The sequence below is a fragment of the Myotis davidii genome, unplaced genomic scaffold (assembly GCF_000327345.1).
Source record: "Myotis davidii unplaced genomic scaffold, ASM32734v1 scaffold346, whole genome shotgun sequence".
NCBI lineage: Eukaryota > Metazoa > Chordata > Mammalia > Chiroptera > Vespertilionidae > Myotis > Myotis davidii.
In genome coordinates, this window is record NW_006297386.1 from 2,372,512 (window position 1) to 2,389,040 (window position 16,529).

At 37.7% G+C, this 16,529-nt stretch overlaps 2 protein-coding genes across 2 annotated transcripts in view; one reads left to right on the forward strand and one right to left on the reverse strand.

The window, feature by feature from the left end:
- Positions 1-970: 970 nt before the first annotated feature.
- CAPZA3 (capping actin protein of muscle Z-line alpha subunit 3) lies at positions 971-2,044 on the reverse strand. The gene has a single exon (XM_006773159.1). It carries the CDS (start codon positions 1,885-1,887, stop codon positions 988-990), a length of 900 nt encoding a protein of 299 aa, XP_006773222.1. The 5' UTR covers positions 1,888-2,044; the 3' UTR covers positions 971-987.
- Positions 2,045-2,326: 282 nt separating this feature from the next.
- The window catches only part of PLCZ1 (phospholipase C zeta 1), a 47,610-nt gene continuing 33,407 nt past the window's right edge, over positions 2,327-16,529 (forward strand). Inside the window, exons 1-3 of the mRNA XM_006773164.1 lie at positions 2,327-2,385; positions 3,785-3,941; positions 13,622-13,853. Coding sequence (XP_006773227.1) covers positions 2,327-2,385; positions 3,785-3,941; positions 13,622-13,853 — 448 coding nt within the window. The remainder of the gene's footprint in view (positions 2,386-3,784; positions 3,942-13,621; positions 13,854-16,529) is intronic.

Consider the following 16,529-nt stretch of genomic DNA (forward strand, 5'->3'; position numbering starts at 1 on the left):
GAAGTTTAAATTTGGAATTCTCTAAGAGCAGACACAAGTGGTTGGTAACATTGCTGGGAATGGTGATAGGGTGACCATGTAGGTAATTTGTCTTGGCTAGGAAATAGCCCACCAGTTCCAGTTCCTTTGAGGGTGTCCTTTGGGTGGAGTGCTTGCCTAGACCATTATTTACAACTTTTGATGAGACAGGTGTCCATGAAGAATTCTAATACCCTACGGGTTAAAGGTGCAAGTGCTAGAGTCAGACACACCTGTCACATATCACATGCCTGGAGGAAATGAAATAACTCAAAATCTTAGATTCTTCTTCTGTAAAATTGGGTTACTACCAGTGACAGCCTAATGATGAAAAATTGTGTGCAAATCATTTAACACAGGGCCTGACATAAAGACCTCTGTGTGTGTATGTGTGTGTGTGTATGTGTGTGTGTGTGTGTGTGTGTGTTGGCAGTGGATCCAAGTTTACTAATAATTCTTCATCTGAGCTAGATTTTTGATCTCTGTTGGTTTCATGGAATATCTAACCTTATTGAAATTCACCCTCTCGGGGTTGGTGTAGGACTTAATTGAAAAATATGAAGTATCATTTGCATACCTTCTCCAGATCCAAAGAAAGTCAAAGGTCATTCACACACACACACACACACACACACACACACACACGCACACACACACATACACACACACACACAGTCTGAACACTGACCAGCTCTATAATACTTCTGGGGCACCACATTCCCTAAAGCTATTTTAGATTCTGATAAATGTGACTTCATGATGATCAATACCATGAAGCACATTTACTAACACCTTTCTTGCCTCACTGGTGAATATTTCCCGAGTAAACGTACTCGTTACACTTTTCCCTAATTTAAACTTGCATTTGCCAAGTTACAGGTTTCTCCAGTGGCTTCTTAACATTAGAAAAATAACCATCCCCCAGGCCCATGACTAACTCAGGTCGAGACAATTACCAGGAGCAATCATTTATATTATCCAGTTGCATAACACACTCCGTGAATAAATGACATATCCCAGCTTCGGATACATCACCAGGTTCAGGTCGGAGAGTATCCGCTGCCAGTCGATAAGCGTGCGGGTCACTGGGAGATCCCTTCGGAGAATTTTTCTCAGGGCTTCATTCGATAACTCCTGTAATTCTTCTAAGACCGAAGCTTGAAATTTATTCTCTTGCTCTTCCACAAGCCTCGCAAAACTTAGAGCCAGCTGAGCTTGATTCACTATTTCCAAGCTTTCCTTCAGGTCCTTGGAGATTTCAATATGAAGGTTGACATTCTTGAAGAAGTGAGCTTGCACAAAAATTCTTCCTGTTACTTGGGTTAGAAATGGATGCACCTGGAAAATCCATTTAGATTTCCAAAGGCCATTCCAGAAATTTCCCGTTACATAGCTGTGATCTTCAATGCACGCTATCAAGAACTCCTTTTTTTTCACCGTTTTCCTCAGCACGTTGCAGTTTCCTGTTGGATAGTGGTCATTCACATACAGCTTCAAGGCACACAGAACAACATTTCGCAGGTATTCTGTCTCATTCCGAATGATGCCATGAGTTTTGATGTCTTTCAACTGGTTTTGAAGCAGGTCGAATTTGAAAGACAGTTTGCTGTGACAGTCAAAAAACCGGAAGTCACCCACTACATTGTGGTGAGACAAAAGGACTGGGTTTCCATCGATGCAGAGTGGAACATAGTATTTTTGGCAGTGTTGATGGCCTGCACACTCACCTTGGTAGTGCATAAGTTTTTCATCACGGATAAGCAGACAGAGATCATCAAAGGCATTGACGAATTCCCCTGGAGGAGCCTGTATCAACAGTCTGCGAATTGCTCTTTCTTTCTCTTTCCTACTCAGAACAGTAAGTGACATGTTTGGTCACAGCAGAAGCAAAGCTTCTGAAATTAAGTGTGTTCAAAGGATGAGAAAACATTCCATGAGTCACCTTTCCCATCAAGGTGTTCAACATTCAAGCTTAAGATTACTGTGTCTAACCATGAAAACAGGTAGCCTGGCAAGCTCTGAGTCTCCTGATGAAGTCATAAAGAATCTTTTTTCTATGAAGCGTGGAACTTTTGATGACATCACAATGGGTGCTCAGACCAAAGAAATAAAAATGACAGTCTCTTGACAGCATGGTGCCCAGCCAACCAGTTATCTGTATTTTGGAGGTATTATGAACTTAGCCTTCTGAACAGCCTTCTTCAAAAGTGGGTGTCTCCACATACATTAGATATTGTCAGGGATCTAGAGAAACATCCCAGAGTTGCTAGAGAGTGTTTTGCAGAACTTTGCACCTTCTGGGACCACAATGGCGCTGATTCATACTCAGACGATCAGAATAGCTGTCTTAAACCTGCTGGAAGCATCGTATGCTGGAAGGGTTGAGGGTTTTGAACAAGATAGCAAAAGTAAAACAAGATTTGGTGGCAGTTCATGGAAAAATGCCGGACAGCAGGAGATGCAGCATTTATAAACATTGTGGGTTTGGAGATGGTCAGAACATAAGCAATAGCCCGAAAGTTTCCAGGGTAGTGAGGTGCAAAGAGCACATCTTGTGAATTGTTTCTTTGGGAATTAAGTGTGAGTCGTCTCCAAAGAATGAAGACAATAAATCACTTTTCCTTCTCTTCTTTCTCTCTAGAAAGGGGCAGTGACAACAGCTGATGAGTATCAAGAGATCCCTTTCTTGCAAAGGGGCAGAAATAATTATATCCGGAACCGTTGACAACACCTAATGTGGAGAGACTTCTAAGCAAGGAGAAAGGGAAGGCCATGTCATGAAAATATGGAGAAATATCCATTCAAAAGTCCTTTCTATTCCTCTTTCCTGGTCTTCCTCTTGTTTTATCCCCTTTATTCTTTTCTCATTCTTCTTTGAGGACTCCTGAACTTAAATCTCTCTCATTTACATATAGATGTACTCCTTCCATATCTGTTCTGAGCTTTTTCTGAGTTTCCCTAGCTTCCGGTATCTTTTTCTTATAAGAGCATGAATTTTACCATAGTAAGTATTAGCCATTAAATTGAAGGGCTTCTCAGTAGTTCCAACAATCTGAAATTGAGTGGATTATTGAACAATATTTTTTACCAATGCCTTTCATGATTTTATAGACTGCCATGTTCTTTTCAATCTTAGTTTTTCAAATGGAAGTATTCTAATTTTTGTAGTGTATCTATAGATAACAAAAAAGCTTGATTATTTTCATACCAAATATACACTTATTATGGCATTTTAAACCCTTTTTGATGGTACTGCATATGTTTAGTTTTTGGGCATGTGTGTAGCTGGACATTTGTCTAATGCAGAAACAATATCAGATATGGTTACTATTTTTATTGAACACTCAGTAGCAGAAACTGTGTTCACTGATGTATTGTGAACTCATTTATTATCCCCACTTTCTCTAAATATTAAATTGAACACTTTTCAGATGAGGGAACTGAAGCTAAAAGAGGTCAGGTGACAGAGAGAGCTTGAAGTCCAGCTGCCTCCAAAATCCATATTTTTAGGCAATAGACTGTATTTCCCAAGTAATAACTGATTTCATAAAAGTTTATCTTTATTTTCCTGTAATTTTTATTGTGTTATGCCCTTTCACACCTTTACTGAAGGACAATACCTACTTAGTTTTGTTTAAATTTTATTTATCATAGAATTACCTTGCAATTTAAGCACAGGATAGACTATTCTTTAAAAACAAAAATAAACTAAAGAGAGATCAAATATTTCTTTAGGCATTTTAAGTATGTCATGACTTTCTGTGAGAATTTCCTTAACTTCCTTCTTTGTGTTTCCTACGTGGTTTTTATCAACTGTTCGAGAAGACTTTAGAGGTGGAAAAATTAACCTAGAAAAAGCTCTGAAATTACTTGAAAAATTTAATATTCACTGTAATTATATTCATGTGAAGTATATTTTTAAGGTGAGATGCTATCCGCCCCTGCCCACCCTACTCTGGAAAGGACTTAACCCAATATAGCAAAATGTCAATAGCTACTTGGATGCTTTCTGTAGAAAATAACATATGAAAAATTAGTTTCTTAAGAATTAAAGCAATTAATTATGCTAAATATACTTAGAATCAAGATAGAATCTAGGTAGGATGTAAAACCAGGTGCTGATAAAATTTGAAATAATACCAGGTTATCAGTTTAGAATAATCTACTGAAAATGCAGGGATGTTGACATTAGATTAGGATCAGCTATATGATTAGATTAAATCATATACATGATGAAACAATATATGAATTGTATGTTAGTGATTTATAGAAAAGTAGGTAAACTTGAAAATAATTTGTATTTACTCATCTCAAAGTAGAAAATCATGCCCAAAGTTCTCCGTTTAAGGAAGATCTGGTAGAAAGGGAACCTGGCTCAGCCGTCTTCCCACTAGAGGACAGAGGGAAGATCATGAATAAAATGAGAAGTCAAGTGTTGAGCCAAGTTTTGCAAAGATTGCAAATGGCACATTTTTTGGTGAATCAGGAACGACAAGTAGACTGGCCATCTAGATAGCTAGGAAGTTAGATATCCTAACTTTGATTTTCTTTTTTGGACACGAGTAGCCAGAAACACAATCTATATTGAAATTGCTACCACTAGCACAAACTGGGAAGCTTATGTTCCCTTACTTGCAAGCGAACCAGCTAGTCTGATATAGTTTCCCAGGTGCTGGCAGAGGCAGGCTTCCTCTTCAGAGAAACAATACAGCTTGTTGCTCACAAAAATAGCAGTTGTCAGAGTATCAGCGTTTTGATGCCATTTTTCTAAGCCCCAGTTCCCAAAGTGTGATGATGTAAGGAAGGCCAGGTGACATGCACAGCACATGCAATGGGCTGTATTATTAGAGAGCAACCTCAAGCTTGAGGAACCCAGATCTTTTATTATAGGCAGTAAGTCAGTCTGACCTTTTTGCTCAAGAAGGTGTCAGCATTTTCACTGCGGGCAGTAAGCAAACCTGTTTATTTCTCAGAGGGATACACCATATCTTCATTATGCAAACATCCTTCAAAAGCTAGTCCTGAAGAAAGAATGTTGGTTTCTCTGCTCCAAAACTGTGCAGAAGCACAAGAGCTATGGAGAATTGCCTCCTAACAAACACTTCTCCCAATTAGATGTAGCCCCCATATTTACAAACCGCAAAGAGGAGGTTCAAATAGAAAAGCTGTAGTACTCAGGAGGCTGCAGTAAAAGACAAATGCTTCAGAGTTGTTTCAGTGAATCAGTGTAGCGTGTGCTGCAATAAGCTATCTGAATTTTAATCAGGTTGTGTCTAATACTACATCTGAAGGACACAAGTTTTTGTCAAAGACCTTTACACAGAAATTTCCCCGTGTTATTGCTCAAGGGGAGAAATAGCTACATCCTTTCAGGTTTAATAAAATTTCACATTCAACACAATATAGAGGTGGCAATTAAATCTCTGTCAAATGTGAAATACTGCTGGTTTTATTCAGTGATTTATCAGGTTGCTTTGAATTTTCTTCGAGGTAGAGATATCTGTTTGAAATGCACGCCATATTCAAAAGCATTATGTAGAAAGCTCAACATTTGTAAAAAGTAAAGAAATAGCTCATTAATTGAAATTTATGATTATTCAGATAGGACAGAGCTGAGGGTCTATTTTGTTTAGCAAAACCTTTTTGGAGTGGCTATGAAAACAATGTTAATTATAAAAATTAGAGAGGCGGAGAGCGCCTAATATACTTCAAAAACCTCTTTAAACTGACCCCAAGTACTTTAGAAGCATAAATTACATATAATTGAGGTTGATGGCCATGACAAACTATTTTATCTATTCAAATAATTCCCCTAGGCCCTCTGACAAATAATACTCGTTGCCTTAAGCTAAACTGCCATATGTTTATTAAAATGTTGATAAAATGGAATTCTTAAGGAAGGTGTATTGGCTAACTGAATTTTCTGGATAGCTGAAGATTCAGTTTCTTAAATATCCCAATCTTCTGCTTCAACTTTTGCTGCTAATCTTTCCTCACTTTATGGGTACACCTTTTAGCCCTAGTAAATAAAGTGAATCATTATGAATCTTATTTTGGTGACCCAAATCTTCTAGTGTCTCAAGGCTACTGTTATTAGCAAGCTCAGTAGGCATGGAGATTCTTCACTCTATTAGATATGAACTATGTGATACTTGCAACGCAAGTCAGCAGTCTTTCTGAGCAAAAGTCTTAATCTGCAGAGTGTGGATATATAGTTCTCTTTCAGGGTTCTGAATGCCAAATAAGGTGTTATTTGTAATGTACATAGCACCAGGCTTGACAAAATGTAGGCACTAGTAAATTAGTTGAAGGTATGTCCATTATGATTTTAAAAAATATACAGAGTTGTATTACATTTATTGATTTCCTAAGAAGCTGACATCAATTCTGACATGAATTTATTTCCTCACAATGTAAAAGTTTATTATAAAATTTGAGTAAAAAATATACAGTGGTGGGCAAAAGTAGGTTAAATTTCAGCCAGCATTACTGAAACCATAAGATAATGAAATAATAATGATGATAATAATAAGGTAAATAATAAATAAATACATAATATAAGAATAAGCTGTTTCATGTACTCACAACTGTAAACTTAATTTTGTCTACCCCTTTATAATACTATGGCCATAGCAAAATATTCTAATTTTTTTTAAAAAAATGATTGAGTCATGGCTTGAGCAGCAACTCCCTAATTTAAAAAAATCCCTTTATTAGATTTCTCCCCTTCCTTTAAAATTTTTTGTTGTTAATCCTCACCTGAGAATATTTTTCCATTGATTTTTTTTTTTCTTGTAGAGAGAGTAGAAGGGATTGAGGGATAGGGGACAGGCAGGAATGGGGGCAGAAACATTGATATGAGAGAAACACTTTGATTGGTTGCCTCCTGCAGGGGCCCTAACCAGGGCCAGGGATCAAGCCTGCAGCTGAGCTATGTGCCCTTGACCAGAATCAAACCTGGGACCCTTCAGTCCATGGGCCGATGCTCTATCTACTGAGCCAAGCTGGCTAGGCCTTCCTTGCTTTTATCACTGACTTGTAGCATGTAAGATATTCTATAGGAAATCTGTATAATTTTAATGCACATAACCAATCATAGATTATACTCTGAATTGTTGGTTGAATATAAAATAGTATCCTCTTAATTTCAAAAATTTTATATTATTATAGGACTTACCTTATCTGTTATCTCTAAACAGATAACAATCATTATTAAATCATAGTATGTACATACCACTCAGTTAGAAACTTAGAAACCATAAAACATAAATAAGGTATTATCTCTTTCATAAGGAAGAAAAGAAAGGCAGAAATTATTATTTTATAAGTAGATTATAATAAATATCATAGGTAATACTAACAAGGAATCTAAGAAGACAGAGACTCCAACTTGGGCTTTTGTAAAGATGCCATGGTGGAGGTGGCCTCATTCTTGGAGCATGAAGAATGAGAGGCAACATATGTAGAGTAGAGTACAAGAAGTCCTTGGTGGATCAAAGGTGACCAAACATGATCTGAGTATAGGATGCATGAAGCGGAGTGATGGGAAATAACTACAAATGCCAGTTCTGGCCAGATAAGAAATCCTGAATGGTAGGCCTTGGAATTTGGATTTACTTTTGTAGGAAATGGATAGCCATTGAAGTTTTTGAGTAGAGACATAGTGTGTATCTTAGGATACATATGGCAGCACTGTAGAATGGATTAGACCAGCAATTCTCAACCTGTGGGTCCCGACCCCTTTGGGGGTCAAACGACCCTTTCACAGGGGTTGCTTAAGACCATCGGAAAACACATATATAATTACATATTGTTTTTGTGATTAATCACTATGCTTTAATTATGTTCAATTTGTAACAATGAAAATACATCCTGCATATCAGATATTTACATTACGATTCATAACAGTAGTAAAATTACAGTTATGAAGTAGCAACAAAAATAATTTTATGGTTGGGGGTCACCACAACATGAGGAACTGTATTAAAGGGTCGCGGCATTAGGAAGGTTGAGAACCACTGGATTAGATGATAGCAGGCAGAGAGACAAGGTAGAGAGTTCCCTGTTGCTTTGGCCCTACAAATCTGCAACTTGGGTTGATTCAGCCACTTATATTTTTGTTTGATTCCACTTAAACTTTATGAGTTCCTGCCACAGTTCAACCAAGTTTATGTTTAATCTTATCTGAAAAATATGTAGCACCATATCCTTTTTAAAATGTTACATTCTCTCTTTTAGTAGATGAGTTGAAAGAATTCCTTACTGTACATTTCTCTCTTCACTTCTTCAATCATCTATTGCAATACAATTTGCTTTCACACAATTTTGGAAACATATTTATTTCTGAAATGCTATTTCCCATGGTGAAGCCTCTGTGTGCATTTTATTTATTACTCTTAAAGTTCTCTCTATTCTGATTTCTGTGACATCATTGTCACCTAGTTTTTGCTTAAAATTTTTGATCATTCCTTCTCACCTCTCCTTCTGCTCTCTTCTTCTTTTTACTTACAAACCTCCTGGAGGAATCTTACTGACTTTCTTACCCTCCCCTCTAGTTTTATTGAGATATAATTGGCATATAGCATTTTATTAGTTTTATATGTACAACATGATTTGATATTTATATATATTGTGAAATGATCGCCATAATAAGTTTAGTAACTATCCATCACTTCACGTAGTTAGAAATTTTTTTTTCTTGTGATAAGAATTTTTAAGATTACTCTCTTAGCTACTTTTAAATATATGATATAGTATTATTGACTTTAGTCACCAGGCTATACATTAAATCCACATAACTTATTTATCTCATAACTGGAAGTTTATACCTTTTTACCACCTTCAACTGTCCTCTCTCATCCCCGCCTCCAGCAACCACCAATTGTTCTCTGTATCTATGAGTTCAATTATTTTGGTCTACATAAAAGGAGATTATACAGTATTTGTTTTTTCTCTTTCTGACCTATTTCGCATTACATGATGCCCTCAAGATCCATCCATAATGTCACAAATTACATAATCATCTTCCTTTTTATGATGGATATACATATCACATTTTCTTCATCTATTCATCTGATGGACACTTCGGTTGTTGCCATAGCTGGGCTATTGTAAATAATGCTGCAATAAACATGAGGGTGCAGATATCTTTTCAAAATAGTGATTTTACTTCCTTTGGAGAAATACCAAGAAGTGTAATTGCTGGACATATTTAGGTCTATTTGTAATTTTTCTGAGGAAACTCCATTATTATGACCATTATTTGAACTCTTTGACAGATAAGTCACTTATCTCTGTTTCATTCAAGTCTGTATGTGGGGTTTTATCTTGTTCTTTTGTTTGGAACATTTTCCTTTGTTCTTCTAACTTTTTTTTTAAACTGTTGGTTTCTGTGCCTTAGATGGAGCATTCACCTCTGCTAGTCTTAAGGAAGCTGTCTCATTTAGTAGATAAACCTCATTGTTTAGCTCAGCCTGAGCTCTTATTTTTCTCAACCTTTGTGATTTCCCAAAGCTACTTTATTCTTAGTGGCTCCTAGTTCTGGGAGGCTGTGTGCCAAGACCTGCTATTGTCCCAAAGGGAGGATCTCAGCACCTGGCTGCAGGCTAATTGGAAGCTGGACCCTCAGGCAAAGTATGCAAACAGATCTCTTTCAGGGAAGGACTAGGAGATGGGTGGAGGCATGAGTCCACTCTCTTTGCTCCGAGGCCCAGGGAACAGCCAACCAAGGACTTCTCCTTTGTTTGCCACAGTTCTGCTTAACCCGTGAACACAAGCCTCGCTGTCCACCAGAGCCAGGCCATACGTTCTCTCCAGTGGGGCACCTCCAACCAGGAGCAGTGCAGGAGGACAACACAAAGTCTCTGGAGAACTGCAGCTGTGTTAAACCTTGTTGTTGTGTTCAACCTGGCCTCCCTCAGAGACAGCCTGGGAGTTGGGTGCCTCTGACCCTGGCTGTGTCTGTGCTGAGCCCTGGGGAAACAGCCAATCAAGAACGGTTTCCTTGTGTGTTACAGACCTGTAGCACCCCCAAATGCGAGCCCCACTGGCCACCAGAGCTGGGCCACCAAGGAGCTCATCCCCTGACTAGCAGCTGCAGAAGCCCTGGTGCCAGATGTGTGCACAGCTTCGTTCAGGGAGACACTGGTGATCTGAAGTGAGGCAGAAAGGAGCATGAAGATGGCACACTCGGCCCCTCGGTGTGTATTAGATCAGAAGCATGACTCTCAGGGGCCTCTTGCAGGGGGGCACTAGGTGCTTCCCTGTCCTGTCTTGGTGCGGAAGCCTGAGAGTGTGTGTAGGGGGCAGGCCACCAGCCCTCAGGAGCCACGAAGAATTGTTTACTGTGGTCTTTTAGGTCTTGTGGACACCAGCCCCAGTTGGCTTTCAGAGCTAGGTATTTTGGGAGCCTGTCTCTCAGGTGGGAATCTTAAAAGTTGAGGCACTAGATATTGGGTCCAAACCCTTCATTCCTCAGGGAGAAACTGGGAGTTGGGAGTTGCACCCAGATTATGGGTCACCCTGCTGGGGCTGCAGATGATGGAGAGATTATGTTTCCGCCTCTCCTACCCTTTTGGATGTGGGTTTTCCCCTCATCCATCCCATGTGTAGGATTTGCTCAACTAGTTTCTAGATTTCTTTCAGAGAAAATTGTACCATGTGCAGCTGTAGATTTGGTGTGTCTGTGGGAGGAGGTGAGTTCTGTAGCCTCCTATGCACTACCTTATTGACTTCAATGGCTTGCATTACTACTCTCATGGGAACAAAATTTCAGTTTTCCATCATGAATAACAAAGCCATATACAGAGATGATAAAATGTGTTTGTCATCTGCCATGTTCTAGGCACTATATTAGGTTTTTGCACATATTATTTTTTTAACAAACATTCAAAGAGGTTATTAGCATCTTTTAATACAGAAGGGTATCGAGGATAAAGACAGTGATGTAATCTGTTCATATCTCATACAACTGTGGGAACTCACATCTGGGTATGTCTGGCTCCAAAATCCTTATTGTCATGTTTTCTCCTCTAACACACCAATCCTCTCTTTCCACTCCAACCAAGTGCCTATTGGCAATCTCTGCTTGGATGCCCAGATACTTTAATGTTTAAAATGAAACAGCTTTTTCTGCAAAACTTCCTATTTGATTCCCAGCAGACATCTAGAACTTCCCGTCTTGTACAGCTCCAATCTGCACAGCTACTGGGTGACATAGGTAGTATTATCTATCCCCATTTTGTTGATGAAGAATATAAAGCTCAGAGAGTTTAATTCATATGTCCAAAGTCTCACATATTGTGGAGCCACAAATATGTTCGTCCATTTTGTCTACCAATTGTTAGCTTTTCACCAAAATACAATGGCCCATATTCCTTGCATTTAATCTGTTTACAGTGTAATTAGAAAGTTCAAATATAAATGCATAGCCTCTTTTGAAATTAAAGGCCCAAAGGTGCACTTTCTGTGCTCAGTTTGTTATTTGTGTTACTATTATTTCACTAGTCATTCTAACTCTTTCCAACTCCAGACATTTCTGACTGACATCTAGAACTTCCTGTCTTGTACATCTCCAATCTGCACAGCTACTGGGTGATATAGGTTGTATTATCTATCCCCATTTTGTTGATGAATAATAATAATGCTCAGAGAGTTTAATTCATATGTCCAAAGTCTCACATATTGTGGAGCCACAAATATGTTCGTCCATTTTGTCTACCAATTGTTAGCTTTTCACCAAAATATAATGGCCCATGTTCCTTGCATTTAATCTGTTTACAGTGTAATGAGAAAGTTCAAATATAAATGCATAGCCTCTTTAAAGGCCCAAAGGTGCACTTTCTGTGCTCAATTTGTTATTTGTGTTACTATTATTCCACTAGTTATTCTAACTCTTTCCAACTCCAGACATTTCTGACTTCTCTCTCCCTAATGTGTCAAATTTTAATATTTAAGTTCTTCTGACTTCTTCCTTCATATTTTCACTGACATCTGTTCTTTAATTGCTTTTTAAAATTAAATTGATTGGTGTGACATTGGTCAACATGAACTTATAGGTTTCAGGTGTGGGTTTCTATGTTACAAGTTCTGTATATTGCACCGTGTGCCCACCACCCAAAGTCAAATCTTCTCCTGACACCTCATATTAGGACCCCCTTCTCCCCTCACCTGCTTCCCTCTGGCAACCACCACACTGCTGTATGTGTTCACGACTTTCAGCTTTATATCTCGCATATGAGGGATATCATATGGGTGTTAGGTTTTTCTGACTGACTTATTTCACTTAGCCCAATGTTCTCAAGGTCCATCCATGTTGCTGCAAACAGCACTATTTCATCTTTTCTTACAACCGAGTAGCATTCCATTGTGTGTATGTACCACATCTTCTTTATCCAGCCCTCTATTGCAGGACACTTTGGTTGTTTCCATGTCTTGGCCACTGTGAATAATGTTGCAATGAACATAGGGGTGCATATATCTCTGCAAATACATGATTTTGAGTTCTTCAGGTATATAACCAGGAGAGGAATTGCTGAACAAACACTGTGTGCTCCCTTGCCACTTGTTCTGCTGTTGCTCCTCCACTCCTCCACCGTGCATACCCACAGAAGCGCCTGCTACTGGCCCAACCATGAGATCCCCAGTGTAGGGCTGCACTTCTTCCCATTTGGTCTCCCCATTTATTCCTGGTTGCCCACCTTTAGATGTTTCAATGCCCGGGTCTCCCAGGCATGCATCTGTGTTGAGCAGGGCTTCCTTTGCTGAATTATAGTTTGTTAACTTGTTGAAAATGCCAGGGGGAGAGGACAAGGGGCTCTCTCACACTGCCATTCTTTGGACGTCACTTCTTTAGTTTTTACTGACCATATCCTCTTGGCTTATATCCTCTCTGTTCCCTTAGATGCTGTTCTGCATCTCTTCCAATTAGTATTGCAGATAATGATACTAAACTTCTACTTTTGCTAGTCATTTTCTTACTCAACCTCCCAGTGATTCTGTAGCTTTTAATAACTGGACCCAGCCCAATTTTTTCTCTTATGTCATAAAGTTCAAAAATGAAAATTCCAGAACAGCCAGGTGAATCCATGTTTTCTTATTGGAACCTACCTTGTTTGTCACTATCCCAAATCCTTCATGATGTGCAGATACTACCTCCTTCAGGCACTACCTAATTTCTGCAGCACCTGTAGTTTACAGTGATTTTGCATGCCTCTGATTTTCTCTGACATTTATGGAGCAGGCTACATATTAGTAGCATGGGATACATACTGTCTAGCATGGTTTCAAGAAGGCCCTGACAGAGACTGGAATAGGAAAAGAAAATGTGTATTTCAAAAACATACTGGAATACTCATCTTTTCCCAAAACCTTATTCTACTTGCTACAGCTATGTTTTAAGTGGTGGTGATCCATTAACCTTTTCCCAACTTTGGCACCACTTCCTGCAGTTTTACATATTTTATCTGAGATACTAATCTAATTTAAGATTCATCTTCTTTCAAGTATAAGTTGCTCTGTATGTTACCAAATATTCTAATTTATTGTTTGTGTATTTTTTTTTTATATTCACAATGTGAGCCCACTAGTGATTTTTATTTAGTAGGATAATGACAGGCTGAAGCAAGGAAGAATCACCATAGAAGAATTTAGATCAATTTATCGAAGTATTGTACACAGAGAAGAAATCATGGAGATTTTCAATGCGTATGCTGAAAACCGGAAATTTCTTTTTGAAAAAAATCTGGATGACTTTTTGACACAAGAGCAGTATAGACTTAACATGAGTAAAAGTATTGCTTCTGAAATCATTGAAAAATATGAGCCTGTTGAAGAAGGTAGGCTTGCATTTCAAAGTTTTATCAAATATTTACATTCTTAGCATTTTTTAATGAACTACGGTTATCAAATTCAAATTTTGGGGTGGGTCAAATTTCTTCTGGATAATATAAAATATTTGTAGTTTTATTCTTGAATTTTGTAGAAAATTTCTTTTAGAAAGCTACATAGTATTTCTTTCCTATTTCATTTTCCAGCTCCTTTCTTTTAACTGCTTTTATGTATCTGTTAAAGGTTCAGAGATAAGCTTAGGGGTAAAAGCAAGATGAAGATTCTGTTATGTGTACTATAATAGAAGAAAGTGCCTGTATAGTCATTAATAAGATAAAAATTCAGTTATGAGTAGTCTTCAATCTTTATACATTATATTATTAAGAAAACACATGAATAATAAATTAGCTAAATAAAACAATTATAGGAAAGAGATAAAGTACTATAAACTCACTAATTTCTCCACTGTACATAATTGACTACAATATTTTAGACACATTTTCAAAATTTTGCTTTTTCTTTATTTTTGAATATAGTCATCTGGTTTAAATTAAATGACCACTTAGGTCAGCGATTTTCAACCAGTGTGCCACAAGAATTTTTAAAACATGCAATACCTGACTATTTAGTCAGGGGCACTGACCTCTTTTCCTTTAGATTATAAAAATAAGTAAAAAATAAATGACAGAAGCAAACACAAAAATAGCTGTCCAGTGTGAATGTATCGAAATTATACTTATCTTTCTTTGTCAGATCGGGAAAAAATATACTTTTTGGTATGTTGCAAAATTTTACACCTAATTACTTTAGGTGTACCATAAGTTGAAAAAGGTTGAAAATTGCTGCCTTAGGCTAATGAGCTATCATATATTTTTTATTTTTGTTCCATCTTTCAGTGGATAAGAAAAACTTCAAATTTTTTTATTTATGCTCATTTTTAAATAAAAGAATGGAGACATTATATAATAAATTATTTTTATATTTCCTAAGAAGCAATTACGTTAAAGCATGGTGTTTAATCCTACAGAAATTAATTGGTAGCTCAAAATATTTATTTAACAAGGAGGTATGAAAGTCCAAATTCTGCCTTTGAAAGTTGGTTTATGGCAACCAGTGTTTAACATATAGCATATGAACCAAACTGATTCCTTCATTGAGTCACCCATTCATAATTTATTCAAATATTTATTTGTGGCAACCAAGTATGTTTTCAGGGGAGGAAATACAGTGGGAAATAAGGCAAACTAGATCTTATTATATTCCTGATGGGGATTGGAGGGATTTTGATAATGAAGAATCAGAGATACAAAAGTATAATTTCAAAGATTGCTATGTACTGTGAAAAATTAAACAGAAAAATCAGAGAGAGTAAACAACTCAGGAAGTCTAGCTTAGGTTGGGTGTTTAGGAGATTCCTCTATGAGGCTGTGACATTTGAGCTGAGGCTTTGATGAAAAAATAACTAGGCATGTCACAAAAATGTCTGAGCAGTGTCTGAGTTGAGGGTAGAAAAGTGTTGGACCTGAATTGGAAAATTCAAGGTACAAGAGGATAGTGTGGTTGGGACTTGGAGAATGAGGGCGAGATGAATTAGGAGGGATAGCCAGGGATCAAACCATCTGGTCTTGTAGGTCCTTGTTAAGATTTTGGGGGGTTGTAAACACAATAGGACTAAATGCAGTGCCAGCAAATGGGAGTTTGATCAGATCACCATTAAAACTTTTGTAGGTTTGCAACAAGATAGTTTGCACCAGAATGTAAAACAACTACAATACTAGCAGCCCTGATTAATTCAGTTAACTTCTCTTTTTCAGTAGCAAAGGCTTTCTCTAAGGAAGTAGTGAATTGATTTATATTCTGGCTCAAGCTCTTTATATCATCAATGACGAGAAATTCACTGATAAGCCCTTTCAGTAGAGCTGATTTAGTGAATATTCAAAAAGAAATGTTTTGGCACTGCTACCTGCAGGTGGTAAAAGATACAACACAATAATGAGATGGTGGCAGTGACATCTTGGAATTGTGTTTGCATTTTAACTATAATATTGCACTGTTCTGTTTGTCCATTTCATCTTTTGGAATGTCCCCTGCTTCACTTGGTTTCAGACACACCCAAGTCTTTGCATTTCATCTACATGCTTATTGATCACTTTAGAGGCATATTAAGGCCAATTTTAAATATGATTTTAGAGTCCCAAATGTTGCCAAGATTCTCAACTCATTCCATATTGGTATATGACATGTACCAAATGAGGTTATTAAAATCCACGAGGTTCTCATCACAATCTTGTAGATTTAAAGGGAACAAAATGAGTTTGTTTTCTATTCCATTACCAAAGAACTTTATTTAATTATTTATTAGTTCAAAAGGGCTATAAGCCGATTACTGCTAATTGCACTGGGAAAAAGAATCAATTTATGCAATCATTACTATTACAATATATGATGCATTTGCCCCACAAGTTCCCATAAATTTGCATGGCTTTGACACAGAAAGCTTGCATGCCTACAGTGTCCTCTATGCATTTTTTTCTAGCTTTTATTTTTTATACTAAAACTAGAGGCCCGGTGCACAAATATTTGTGCACTTGGAGGGTAGAGGAGGTCCCTGAGCCCGGCCTGTGCCCTCTCGCAGTCTGGGACCCCTCGGGAGATAACGACCTGCTAGCTTAGGCCTGCTCCCG

Coding starts and splice junctions, on each gene's coding strand:
- CAPZA3 (XM_006773159.1), bottom strand. CDS start 1,887: ATGTCACTTACTGTTCTGAGTAGGAAAGAGAAAGAAAGAGCAATTCGC.